Below are 14,991 nucleotides of genomic sequence, written 5' to 3' on the forward strand. Positions count from 1 at the left end.
TGGCGAACGGTGAGCAGCGGGCTGTAGTATAATGGTCAATAGAAGACCCCTGAAGATTACGCTGGTCTTTGCGCACCTGTTCTATGCATCTATTTCAGCCAGTCACTTAACGCCATTTTTGCATGATTCAAATGGCTCTGAGCACTATGGGACTTAAAATCTGAGATCATCTGTCCCCTAGAACTTAGAACTTCTTAAACCTAACTAGCCTAAGGACATCACACACATCCATGCCCGAGGCAGAATTCGAACCTGCGGCAGTAGCGGTCGCGCGGTTCCAGACTGAAACGCCTAGAACTGCTTGGCCACATCGGAAGGACATTTTTGCATATGTGTATCGCAACCCCTCAGTGTTGTCACCGCTCTACAATTAATTTTGCCTGCAGCTATTTGTACCTCACAGTGGAAATCTGGAAACAGCACTGCCAGCTGTCAGGGATCGTTAGTCAGCGACTTTACTATGTCTAGCTCACCATCTCTCGTGAGTAAATTCCTTACAGTTCCTTCGCTCCCAGATCACCTGCCAAGCGCTGCCTGCTCCACAGAGCATCGTCTCTCTCAGTGAACTGTCGAATGGACAGGAATGGCTGGTCCTTGAAAGCTGTATTTTCAAATCTGGAGTGAAAAAATAACGAAAGAAAGTGTTTCCTGTATTAATACAGTGCTCTGAAGAACGAACCTTTCTCCACTTTCAATTTTTTTCGTGGCTAACTAAAGCTCCTCACAACAGCAAGGTAACTGAATACCTACATACACATTGTCTATAGCGTGTTTTTCTGCAGCTTAGGAGAAGTTTCTTTCTGTAATTTTCAAATGAATAATTCAGCTCCTGGTGTGGGAGGCTGTTGCAGAAACCTGGCCTAGGGTCTTCGTTGCATGCACTGACGTCACTAGAGAGACATTTAGAATCAGAAACATTTCAGGATTGAAACGTCATCTCTCCTACAAACAGGTTATCCAACTTCAGTAAATTGCGAGCTGGTGGTTTGTGTCACCACAGCTAGTGCCTGATAGCATCGTAGAAGTGTTTCATGTGGATCAGATCAGAAGAATTTGGTGGTCAACACACCTTTTTGAATTCTCCATCATGCTCTTTAAACCACTTTAGAACGATTATAGTCCTGTGACAGTGACAGCTATTCTGCTGGAAAATACCATCGCACTGTAGAAGACATCAAGTATGAAGGCATCCAGGTGGTCTGCAATAATATTGACTCACTCACCAGCTCTCGTGATGCCTTCGAATACTATAAAATCCACATGTAAGTCAAGGTGAATGTCATCAACGCATATTACTGGACCCAGTGGCTTGTGTATGTGGCACAGTACGTTTCAAGCAGCTGTTCGCTTAATAATGGCATATCCAGAGGCTACCATCGACCTAGTGTAACATTAATGTGGTTCATCCTACTAGGCGACATATTTCCATTGATCCTCGGTCCAATCTGCATGATCCAATGCCCACTGCAATCATATAGAGGTTGTCTGCCGCGTAGCCTTATATTCAATGACGTAATGACGTTCACTAAATTAAGTGCTCCGAAAATCTTCTGCCTGCACCAGAATTGAATTTGTTTTTCCTTTGTTGGTGACCACTGCCATGCAGATCTTTGTAAACGAAATTTTATTTTACTATAAATGGTCGAAATTTGAGACAAAAAATTCCTCTGTTATCAAAGCTGCTGTAGATTGTCGCATATCCTGCTGTGCAGAGCGGGAATTCTTCGATCGCTACGTTTTGCGCTGAGGAGTGGACGTCCAACACCTTGTCACTCGCTCGTGGATTCACTGTCGTTCAACCGCTTGCTGTTTCCACAGATGCTCGCGACAGTAGCGAGCAATCAGCCGACCAACTTCGCCATTTCCCAGACGCTAGTTTCCTGGCTCTCGCCACAGTAATCTGCCGCTTGTCGAAGTCGATTATGTCAGTGGATTTTCTCACTTGCGGCTCGAATCTTTCGTAGAATGATTACGCTTTCGTCGCTGTGTTACTTATTTTCCTTGCTCACCGCGGTCTCGTGCCCACAACGCCCACAAGCAACATTTAATATTGCGGTGGGCAATGGTCGTAATGTTTGCCTTAATCCGTGTATACAAATCATTGACAGTTGTCAACGAAGCGATTAGTTAGAGAAAACTATGTGGACCGACAAAGAACTGATCGTTGGACCCTTACACCCGGTGTTCTTCCGCAGGAGCTACTAAATTATCAGGTTACCTGTTCAAGATTTCATTCACCCGGAGATTTGTATTCTTGTGATATTCATCGTAAGTTACGTTATGTAAGTTAGTGCTCGTTTCTCAAAATGAATTATAATGTGATGAAGGATTATGCTGTACTCCACGTTAATGAAATTACTCCAAGATCTCTAGAGGTTTAGCCACATTACATAACACAGGACGTCGGCTGAGTTTTCTGTCTTTTTAGAAGGAAATGGTGGAATTCACGCGTGTAAATGGCTACACAAAATCTATCCTTGCACAGTTTATATGGCGTACGATTCTGACAGACGAAGACTAGGCACTGACTTCAGTCTGTTGAAACGGATAGGTGGCAAACTTACCACTGAATATGGCGTAAGGGTAAGCAGAACAGAAACACAGATGACGAAAAGAAGTAATAAAAAAATAACCCGCTTAACATGGAAATTGAGTGCGTTACAATGGAGGAAGAAATAATGTAATTCTCCTGTCAAGGAAACCGGATTACGCTGGACGACCGAAGCAAACAATATAGTAGTAGACTGGAACGTGTCTACTGGTATCAGATGTTGATGGTGAAATGAGGCAGAAGTACATGTCACGTCAGGGGCACAGCACCGTTGGAAATGACACGCGGCTGACGACAACTCAGGAGAGTAAGTAACAGGAAGAACTTAAAATGCGAAACTATCAAAGAATGCTTAAGTTCAATAGAGAGATAAAGTACGAAATGGAGTAGGTTAGGCAAGAAAACTGAGTAATAATTTTGTCAAAAGAAGGGAGAGATTAGTTACTTTGGTTCTGAAGAAAAGACTAGAGGGAAAAAGAAGTACGGACAAAGAGACAGGTTATATGATGTATTGGATGTAAAAGATGCGTAGCAACTTTAATGATGGAGAACAGCATAAAAATCAATCAGAATCTAGACGCCCAAAAAGTTCATTTGTTGTAGTGCAACCCTTCCCATTTCAGACTAAGGCAACAGCTAAAAGGGTATCAAAACACCGTGATATTTACATTACACTTTCACACATACCTGCAGTCAGTAGCAACAAACAATCGCTTAATAAACAAATGTGCTTCACTTCAATCAGTTGAAGAACGCAAGTATCCTTTACTTAAATTAGTTGAAGAAATACAGGGAACCGGTATGCTGTAGCTGGTTGCTGTATTTCTTCGATTAATTTAATCCACAGCCACGGCGCCTTGCAGTTATTAACATAAAGTAATTCCGCTCGATTGTTTGTAGTATCCTATTGCAAAACTTTTTTATCTCTCAATGGGTGTAGTTTATGAATGCGAGAGATATGTCCGAAAAATTGAAAATCTTGTTAGACCCCAAACTATCGCTAGTAAAGCGAAATGAAGTACCGTATGCAGTTAATGTTTGAAAAATCAGTCACCAAAACACTGGACCAAAAAAACTGTAAAGGTGAAGTTGCTGTAGGCAATGTAATGTTCAGTGACTTTTAGATCTGTGTCTCACAAGAGAAACTCTTTTGCTTTTAAAATGCGGATATCTGTGCCTCACAATAAAGACTGTTTTGCTGCTAAAAAATACGTAGGCGGCTTTGTAATATAACCAGCTGTAGTCTGCGGACCAAAATGTTTGTAAACAATTTTTTTGAAAATGTTATTTCATCTCTGGTGTTACACACAGGGAGGCCAGAATAACCTATGCCACAATGTAAGTCACATTAGCTTTCAACTCTCGTAAAGGGGAATTTGATTTTTACATATTTGAAGAATAGATGTCAAGCTACGAGGCTCTCTGAAAAAAAGTCGTAATTTACTGCCACGTATGTGCAATGTGCTGTCTGTTTAATTACTTACACCTACATCCAACTCCCAAAATGATTCGCCTACAAAGTTGTCGCTAATTGCAAGATCTTAAAAAAAGCTAGCAACCCACAGTCGAGACGATGAAAACTAGAAATATTTCAAATCCCTTACCTTATCTTTTTTACAACATTCCGGAACTTTTTTATCGATTCATTGTGATTTCCCTTATCAATCTGATTTTCCGGGAAAAAATTCAATTTGATGCCAATAACCTCACAGATCTTTCATTATTCGAAAGCTATCTGTTTCTCCAATAGACCACAGATATTAGGAATAATCCTATTGTTACATATTAAAAAAGGGCTAATTAATACTTTGTAATCACACGATGTCACAGATTTAAAGTTCTGTGATTTGTTTCAAGTTTACATCATTGACCCACAGATGTCACTCTCGACAAAAGTCCATATTCATTCCTTCAAGTAATCATTATTTACATCAGATGGCAATACCGTCGTCGGTCACAAATGAACGTCTATATAAGAATGGTGTGGACACCATTGTTCGACTGTTCGACTGGCTGAAATGGTTCAAATGGCTCTGAGCACTATGGGACTCAACTGCTGTGGTAATCAGTCCCCTAGAACTTAGAACTACGTAAACCTAACTAACCTGACGACATCACACACATCCATCCACGAGGCAGGATTTGAACCTGCAACCGTAGCAGTCGCACGGTTCCGGACTGCGCGCCTAGAACCGCGAGACCATCGCGGCCGGCGACTGGCTGAAGAGCAGGTTATTTGTACCGCTGTCAACACCCATCAACCCCCCTCCCGTTCCCCGCCTACTCTTTCAGAAATTACTATCGTTCTGAGCTGGTTTGGAGTCATAAATTATCTTTTTAAGTTTAAAAATAAGACACTGATTATTCGCAAGGCCGGTTTAGTTCCCTTAGTCTGAGTAAAACGGTACACCTTCAGAAATCTTACTACGGTATCTGATCAACGTAAATATTTGACAAGAAAATCTGATACAGCATCACCTGCGAAACGTTTCTTTCTAGGACATACAGAAATCGATTTTAACTAAATTATTATGGCATTTTATTTTTTACTGTATCCTGAATGAGCAACAAATATGTCAAACGGAAGTTATGTAATGTGACAGTAAGTAACTCATTACGTGCATATTTATCCTTTTCATGTGTCTACATAAAATGTTAGTATGCGAATCAAACTGGCCAGAAATGCTGACTAGCGTACAATTCCACATCCGAAACCCTCACGCTCTGTCAGTATTATGGTACTTAAATGATTGGAAGGCGATGAAGGATCATACGAAACCGGTATTTAAAATTATAGAGGGATGAGGATTAAGCAAAGGTTCTCTATGAATAAAATTCCAAAACTATTACAAATTTCTATTTCACTGTGGATTTACAAATGAAAACCTGTATATGATAACTTTACAAAAGTACCAAATTAAGATTTCTGCATGCTTTCACCTTTAAGATATAGCAATGAAACTGAAATTTGTCATGTAGCAATAGTGATTTAGCACTACAAGCTTCAATTGAAACAGCCCCTCTGTATCACTACGTTTGAGGCAATGTTTTACAGTTAATTTATCGTTTTTGATTAATGAGGGTACGCCAATATGATGACAAATATCTTCTCTTTCACCTTCTGCATCTGTGAAGAGAGAAGAATATTTAATATAGGCTTGTCATCCAGTAACATGTAAATGATGATTACTGTGTAACGTTTCCCACTAGTGAACCTTATTATGATGAAAGTGACGTCAATATGAAACCTCATCTCTGATTTCAGTCTTTTGTAACTTAACTGAAAATTTACAATAACATCTTCAGTTCTACTGCGCATCTCCTACCTCACTTTACACGTTTCTTCCTCGAACACTCCAGTGGCCGAAAATATATTTCAGAATCTCCTTTATGTCCCAATTAAAAATGTTCTAGCCTCTTCACTAGCCTTTTTACCAGAACTAGATTCCATAGTTCTTCGTACCATCACTGATCTATGGTGTTACAGCTGCAGTTATTTCATTTTCTCAGTGATAATATACCCACAAGCACGCTCTCAGCTAAGGAGCCAAATTCGCTTTTTACAATATTCCCAATCACAAAATCGCACTTGCATAATACAGTTAATTCCTGTGCCAGGCCTGACAGTTGCTATCTTCAAGTTTCCTCTTTACATGAATGATTTCATTTACTACATTACAAAGTAACAAAATGTACATACGTATGTTGTCGACAGAAAGCAAGGGAAGACTGTGCTGGTAATCAACAGAAATTGAAATTACAGTACAGCAGAGTTTTAAACGCTAGTGCTTCTTATAAACTTATGGGCGTCCATAGTTTAATTCAGGGCACAAGTTGCTCGCCACTAATTTGGTACCCTCTTAACTAATTAGAATTTAGTCTACACAAGCGATGGCGACAGTTCAAACATTGAGAGCTTGCATTCAACAACTTAAGATTATGAACTGCGTTCTGTCGCAAACATGGATACTTGAAAGCTGGCAAACACTGATGAATTTCTCCCTTTCATTACTGTCTGATTTGGTTACTATCCTTGATATTATATAGTTAAGTTTAGAAAAGACTGGTTTCGGGGATCTGGTACGTCAGATTTCGAAGGAATTGCATTCATCCACCATCTCTCTTCACCTCGAATTTTGACACATGAAAGCGGAGCTTGGAGAACTCATAAACCTATATGTTGTGTAAAAATCACACGATACATCAGCCTTAATTACTTTAACCAGTTACTTTACTTACATCGCTTAACTTGGAAGGTTTAGTCGGTTTAGACTCATCTCTCCTACAGTTATGTAAGTTTTTTGCTCTATGATCATTGTCTATAGGATATCTGAATAACCTGATCTCTTTAGACGAATTACTGTTACAATACGGTACAATCTGGCATCCCATTTCGAAACTTCCTAACAGGAGACTTATTTTCTGGAGAACACTATGCAAATGAAGACTGCTATAGTCGCGTTCAAAACCCAAAATAGCTGCCAAAGCTTGATAGCGTGACCAGATATGTCGTACACAGACCTTGTCAGAAATCGTATCTTTCTCATGCACGTACTACAGTTATTGTTTTGCGGCATGAAAGAAATCAAAATTAACATCTTCTCCCTTTTTACTACATAGCTGAAAAAATTTTACTTAAAATACCGTTTCATTTGCGTGCCACGAAAATTCTCTACATTTGAATTGGACAAAAACACACAGCTTGCGAACGGAATTCGCTTCTCTTACCAGTGGCAATCTACACGAAAAGGTCTACACGAAAAAGTGTAACAGAGCAAAATTGTAATGAAATGCATGAAAATATTTTGAAAAAAAATGGAGTCATATATAGTTTATAGTTAATGATTTTGACACTTGCTTTTAAAGTACAAACATTTATAATTATTGCGTCACATTAATTTCATGTGATATCTGAAAATAACAGTACGTCTTGAGATTTGTATTTGTGAATGAGTGCGCTGCGGTTATTAGGTGTGTTACTACGGCAAGTTTTATGAGCTGTTTACGTCTGTAACTCTCGATGAGTTGATTGCACATAATATGAAAAGCATCTCCTAGAGTGGGTCAATTGTTAAGCAACTCCTACGCACGCTAGAGATACAGTTCCTACGGTCATTGTGCAGTAAACATGGAAAATCTTGCCAGGAAGTCACTGTAGTGGCCACGGTTATTAGAATACACGGTAAGATTTGTGCATAATATCAAATTCCAACGCTTACGTCACAGCTTGCATTGACACCGGTCAGTAACTTGCCACTACAGTACCTTGTGATGTGTGCTGTCATTGCGTTTCTGATTGTATACAAGGTTGCTCTCGCTAATATGACTTCTTATCGACGACTGGTGATTAGGTTTAGAGCTAAACTGGAGTTATTAATGTACTGAGGAATTCTCAATGTTTACACTTGAATTCAGTGAAAAATAATGGTTCAAATAGCGCTGAGGACCATGGGACTTAACATCTAAGGTCATCAGTCCCCTAGAACTTAGAACTACTTAAACCTAACTAACCTAAGGACATCACACACATCCATGCCCGAAGCAGTGTTCGAACTCGCGACCGTAGCAGTGGCGCGGTTCCAGACTGAAGCGCCTAGAACCACTCGGCCACAACGGCCGGCGAAAAATAATGGTTTGCTACGTGACCGTTAGGATTTAATTCAATGTAATTCCCAAGAAAAGTGTGACGAAAATTAAGTAAATACTTGTAGACAGTCTTATTCGTTTTCATTCTGTGATACTTGTAAGTGCTCAATACATTTTACTGATTTGGACTATAAAAGGGATTTTTATATTTAACTGTCGAGTATTTCTCTGAAACACAAGTTGATGTCTGACGCTATCCCATGTCTATGTCTCCCATCGTGTAGAATTGATTTAGGGGTCAGGAGCGAGCCTAATACTGAGAGTAAGATTCCGGCAGAAAAGCAAATTTGTCGTAAAGAAGTAGAAGAGAGTTCACGGGTCAATATGTGACCAACTAATGAATTAACTTTTAGTAGAGAAGGCATCAGTTATTAAAAGAAACCAATCTGTAAATGTGGCAACGCGTTTGTGAGACTACAGTTATAAATTATGGAAAAGGAAATAGCAGAACACAGGTAAACGGAAGCAAATTTTCAGGCTCGTCTCTCGCAGTGGGATGCTGAGTTAATTAAAATAAAATGCTTTCATAAAGTAATTGAGTGACTTTCGCTGACTGCGGACTACAAATGGTTATGAAATTACTGCGTACTAATTGGTCATTTTAAGATATGGCAACGGTTGCGTCCTTGTATTGTACGTCCTTCAAAGAGTTACATTTTAAAGAAAGGGAAATTTGAATATTTATCTACAAAACAAGTTAATAATAGGTACATAGTACAACAAGAAAAAGTCCGGGTTGTATCTACAGTTGTGTATAAGTTGAGCATGAGTGCTCCGTGTGCCTATACGCTTCTGCACAGAGCGTTGAGGGTAATGGGGCAGCGGCGCCTTACGTCTCACAGAACATCTGCGCTAGGTGTGCATGTCAGAGTGTATGCGAGCAATACGTGTCGAGTAAACACCAACGCGAGTTAACTTACCAGCAGTTCCCAAAACTGGGCCAGTATAACAGACAGTCGCACTCTACAAGTTCACACCTCTCGTGTAGACAGCACGCACTACCCCTAGATAGCTGTTCGCCGTAGCGTCATTGTCAGGAGAGCTGAGAGTACTCGTAGAGTGCTGAGCGGCATATCGCGTCCCATATTTCTGCCATATTTTACAATTTTTGCACTATCGTTCCTTGGTTAAATATTTGCTCCACTCAGAGCACACATTAAACAAATGTAAAAACAAAACCGCTTGTTTTCAGCCATAACATGTGGCCGTGGCATATTTCTCAGCGATGAAATCGCCCGTTTTACCTCCTGAACGAGCAGCATGACCAGGTCGCCTATTTAGAAAGATCTAGACTTAAACAACAGTAGGCAGAAAATAAAATATTGGAACATCACAGACATATTATATAGAATTAACGAACAAAAATAAAAAGACGTTGTCACTGAATAGCCGGCCAGGGTGGCCGAGCGGTTCTAGGCGCTACAGTCTGGAACCGCGCGACCGCTACGGTCGTAGGTCCGAATCCTGCCTTGGGCATGGATGAGTGTGATGTCCTTAGGTTAGTTAGGTTTAAGTAGTTCCCCTAGAACTGAGGATCTCAGATGTAATGTCCCAAAGTGCTCACAGCCATTTGAACCTTTTTTTTCCACTGAATAGATCCGACCCACGTTACAATACAGATACGACACAAACACTACTGCACTATCCACTGTGCCAACCAACACAGCAACGAGCCGCTGTCTATATACATGTTCCGGCATTTTTGCGACAGTTGAAACCACTGACGCGATGATTACGCACTCTGAGTGAATGTCAGAAATGTGGCTGCAAGAAAAGCAACAAAGAAAGCTTATAATATTTCTATTAAATTTGGTTGTATGTGAGAAAACTGAATACACTGAGTTCAAAAACTCACGTAACGTTTACTTTAGATACCGTATTCAATTGTTGAGCAAAACTGACTGCTGGTTGGACCTGTCTTCCGCATGTGAACAGTGTCTTGAGATAAAACTTTAAACTTCATGAAATGCAAAATTTAAAGTGAGTACGATGACTCTCATTAAATACCAAAAGAAACTGATGGTCTGCTCAGTTGAAACAACATAATCAAAACTGCGTACCGACGCACATTATATGAACGTTGTGTGATATAAATTTTAACGTTTTACTTGGCACGAACACAAAAATAAATAACTGTTTGAAAATGCCAACACTGTTCACTGAAAATTAACTTACTTGTTGGCACGACACCTGACAATCCCGGCTACATACTGTTTGCTAAAGAATACAAGGTGAGATCTGCCGTAAAATAAAAGCGAATTACCTATTTCTTGCCGTGCTGTTTCGTGTCTGATGTACTGGCGTTCTCGAAAGCAATTACAAAACAGCAGATGCAGCAGCTAAGGCAAAATAAACTACTCACTACTAACTTATTTCTTTTTGCTTGTCAGAAACAATCTGTGACTTCGCGTAGCGTAAGGTTAAGTGCACACAAAACAAAATATAGTCTACTCTTCATTATGAATCATAGAGGTGGGTTTTACTCTAAAGAAAATATTTCTGGAGAAATCAAACTCGGATCATTTAGTAAAAGACAGCACAACATCCACTCTAACAATTTCAAATTTCTCTCATAACAAAAATTACCAACAAATCTTAACAATTCTCCCAAAAGTCTTCTTCATCTTTACAAAGAACAAGAAAGTCTTAAATATCAGTTTTCAACACCATAACAAAATTTCCGGGTAGTTTCTCCCAGATCCACAAATAACAGACCTAATCCTGAACTGCTCGCTACTACGCCTCAAATAAGAACGCGCCAGGGCTGTACACTGACTGAGCAGCTAGTCAACCATAGATAAAACTAAAAACAGAGTCAAGGCCCATATTCACTATTCATGCAGTGCCCTCATTCACCTTTGTGAATTATATACAATAGCAGAAAAATATGAGAACCTTACAATCTACCAGGATGTGAAATGGAATGGCCAGTGTTGTGCAATGAACAGCTACTGGACTGCAGGAACTGAGATAAGAAACAAAGTTTGTTGGTTGAAATAACTACAGTTTTTAACAACTCCACAGAAGAAATGTGCCAGAATATCGGCAGTTCAAGGAATCAGGTAAATTAGTTTTATAACATAGTTTAATTAACATAGAGAATCAAATGAAGTTACGTTTGAAAGCAATCTTTTTGAAACTCGGAAAACTGCCATGAACCATGGACCTTGCCGTAGGAGGGGATGCTTGTGTGCCTAAGTGATACAGATAGCACTACCGTAGGTGCAACCACAACAGAGGGGTGTCTGTTGAGAGGCCAGACAAACGTGTGGTTCCTGAAGAGGGGCAGCAGCCTTTTCAGTAGTTGCAGGGGCAACAGTCTGGATGACTGACTGACCAGGCGTTGTAACTTTAACAAAACGGCATTGCTGTGCTGGTACTGAGAATGGCTGAAAGCAAGGGGAAACTACAACCGTAATTCTTCCCGAGGGCATGCAGCTTCACTGTATGGCATAGAGAGCTTCATCAAACGAGTCTCTGGACTGAATTTTATATGCCGTGGTGTGTATTTATTACCCTTACATAGGGAGGTGAAGAACAGAAAGAAATTTACGAGTAGTTCCTTAAGTCACAAGTAAAAAAGTTCAAATATACGTTCGTCCTCAAATGTCTCATTTGTCAGATATCCGCCCTATTTGGCTTTTGAAAGTCTATGGGTATCAGGACGAAATGGGTGTAATGTTATTTCTTAGTAATTCTTACTTTACGAAAATATTTGAGAGAAAAAATGTAGCTCATGCTCATAATATTGGTGTCAAAAGCAGTCGGTCTTAAACACTAACTGATTTTCGCTTAGCAGCATGCAGACTGAAAATTTTGGGCCATATTACAAATAGTGGCCGGCCGTTGTGACCGAGCGGTTCTAGGCGCTTTAGTCCGGACCCGCACTGCTGCTACGATCGCAGGTTCGAATCCTGCCTCGGGCACGGATGTGTGTGATGTCCTAAAAATTAGTCAGGTTTAAGTAGCTTTAAGTCTAGGGGACTTATGACCTCAGATGTTATATCCCATAGTGCTCAGAACCATGTTTTGAACAAATAGTAATTCTTATACATCCATCGCTGTCATTCTCGTAATATTTCGAAATTGTTGCGGATTTTCCATCACAAGCTTTAGACTGAGATTTTTGCAGGCTCCAACATCATCCCACTGCCTATTGCGCTCTCCTATGCAACACGAACAAGGTCGTTTACGTTTTTTTCTGTACCATTAAAAGTATTAAAAGGTTAACTCTATCCCGATGCTCTTCCATCGCAACCTCTTCCTCCATGCACAGAACCGCGACAGAGAGTGATGTCTTAGCTCTCACAGATAATCTCGCCCTGCTGTGTGTGCTCTCACAAGACTCTCACGCACTTACAGAAAGTACTCCCAAGGAAGTATCATATAGTAAGTATCAGGAAAAATTCGCTCCTATTGTAAACAATTCTGCGAGTACTAATAAAGAATACCAAGCTGTCTGAGAGCATAAAACTTTCTCGCGTATGCCAGGTTACTGCGTATTCTAGTAACCGTTGTGGTAACGGAAGATAACTTGAAGTTAGCACACCGAAGGGGATATTCCAGTAGTAGCGTGGCAGCAGACTGACAGTAGCCTGAAGCTATTCCGGTGGCAGACACTGCCGCAGGTTCCTAGCAAGCAGAGCAGACGCGCAGTGGCGTGTCGCGTGGTGCGTTGTGTGTGGCGCTGTGGGTGGTCCGCGCTGCCCCAGGCGACATTTTTCCCTGACAGGTTCGGAAGCGGCGCTCCGCCTCGCGTTTAGGTGGCGCAGTTGGCCCCAAGTCTGTGCCGTAAAGATACTGTTATGAATAAGGACGCTGGTGGTAGAGGAGAAGCAGAAGAGCTCCAAAGACCTGAAGAAGGATGAGTCGGTAGAGGTGGAAACGCTTCGGCTGGTACCCAGTTTTATTTATTTATTTTGTACGTAAGAAGTCTACTCGCTTGTCCGTCAAAATTTCTTGTGACCAAATACCGTCAGATTTGAATCGCTAACAGCTACGGTAATAATAAAGCATATACGAGGGTTGGAACTTTAATAGTGGCATATATTTATTTACAGCTCGTTCAAAATAGATAAGTGTTTCAATGTTTTATTGACCTTCAAAGTAGTCACCAGCATTGTGCAAAACCCGTTGCCAGCGGCGTGGAAGTCGTGGGATACTCTTAGCAGTGCCAGTTGTGTCGACAGTTCGAACGGCGCGGTCTATTGCCCGACGAATTTGTAGCAGTACTGAAGCGAATGCCATAAAGTGTTTCCTTCAGTTTAGAAATCGAGTTCAACTCACAAGGGCTTAAGTCAGGAAAGTGCAGTAGGTGGTACAGCACTTAGCAGCCCCATCAGTCAAACAAATTAGTAACAGCCAGCTGTGGTGCCTGACCAGTTTTAGGCACACACAATGTTGGTGACTACTTTGAAGGTCAGTAAAACTTTGGAACTCGTATCTATATTGAACTAGCTGTAAATAAATAGTTGCTACTATTAAAGTTGCAACAAATGGTTCAAATGGGTCTGAGCACTATGGGACTTAACATCTGAGGTCATCAGTCCCCTAGAACTTAGAACTACTTAAACCTAACTAACCTAAGGAAATCACACACATCCATGCCCGAGGCAGGATTCGAACCTGCGACCGTAGCGGTCACGCGGTTCCAGACTGAAGCGCCTAGAACCGCACAGCCACAACGTCCGGCAAAGTTGCATCCTTCGTAGATTAGTTGAGCGTACAACAGATAAAAAGTGTCTGTGCGTGTTTGTCGAGCAGTATTTGTTTTTCCTCTGACATTCTTGTACCAGTGTAGGCCCACGCGCGTGATTAGGAATCAGCTTTGTGTTAAAATATAAACGCGTTCAGTTAGTTTATTGATTCGGCTGTCAGTTTGAAGAGCCTGCGGAGGAATACGAGGGTCCAAAGTGAGACGATGAAAATATATGCCGTATTCGAAGTGAAGATCAGTATTAAAATTATTGAAAATTAAAAAGTAATAAAAGATGACGCCTCGTAAAATTCATAAATTTGTTCGGAATTATAGAAAGCGCAAGTCAGAGAAAAGCTCGAGTCGAAAGGAATCCATAAAGCCCTAAAAGTCAAGTGCCGAAGTAATTCAAAAGCTACGGCAGCGTTGAAAAAGAAGTAAAGCAGTGCAAAGCGGTTGCGCAGATGCCTGTTCGGGTATACTGCGGCCAGCGACAGCACAGACATATCATTTTATGTGCTCTGAACCTAGTATGCTATTCTACGTAACGAACGTGTTGAATAGATTGATCATTAAATTACGTATTAATGTGAAACATTTGTTATCGCTATGTTTTCGAGAAAAATTGTACGGCGCGCACCTGCGCTGCACACACAGAAATTTTTTGTTACTGTCACAGTTACCTACCAAATAGTACTGTGTAAGGTAGTCACTGTTGTCTGCTGTGTTGATGTAATGTACTTCATTATATTTTGTAGTGTTTCCTTTCCTTGAGATAATTCCACAAATTGTTACAGTTAGGATCTTTATTAAATATGTCGACATCATCGACATCATTTCACTTTCAGCCGGCCCCTGTAGCCGAGTGCTTCTAGGCGCTTCCTTCCGGGACCACGCTGCTGTTACGGTCGCAGGTTCGAATCCTGCCTCGGGAATGGGTGTGTGTGATGTCCTTAGGTTAGTTAGGTTTAAGTAGTTCTGAGTCCAGGGGACTGATGACCGCAGAAGTTAAATCCCACAGTATATAGAGGCATTTGAATCATTTGAACCATTTCACTTTCGATTACGCACAGAATTTAAGCGGTTTTTACTATCAAAG

General features: G+C 40.8%; 1 protein-coding gene across 1 annotated transcript in view; it reads left to right on the forward strand.

Annotated features, from left to right (window-relative positions):
* The first annotated feature begins 2,782 nt into the window (after positions 1–2,782).
* LOC126267823 (uncharacterized) overlaps positions 2,783–14,991 on the forward strand; it is a 131,651-nt gene continuing 119,442 nt past the window's right edge. The window contains exon 1 of the mRNA XM_049973129.1: positions 2,783–2,858. Within this exon, the coding sequence (XP_049829086.1) occupies positions 2,783–2,858 (76 nt within the window). The remainder of the gene's footprint in view (positions 2,859–14,991) is intronic.

The sequence above is a fragment of the Schistocerca gregaria genome, chromosome 4 (genome assembly GCF_023897955.1).
Source record: "Schistocerca gregaria isolate iqSchGreg1 chromosome 4, iqSchGreg1.2, whole genome shotgun sequence".
NCBI classification, from domain to species: domain Eukaryota; kingdom Metazoa; phylum Arthropoda; class Insecta; order Orthoptera; family Acrididae; genus Schistocerca; species Schistocerca gregaria.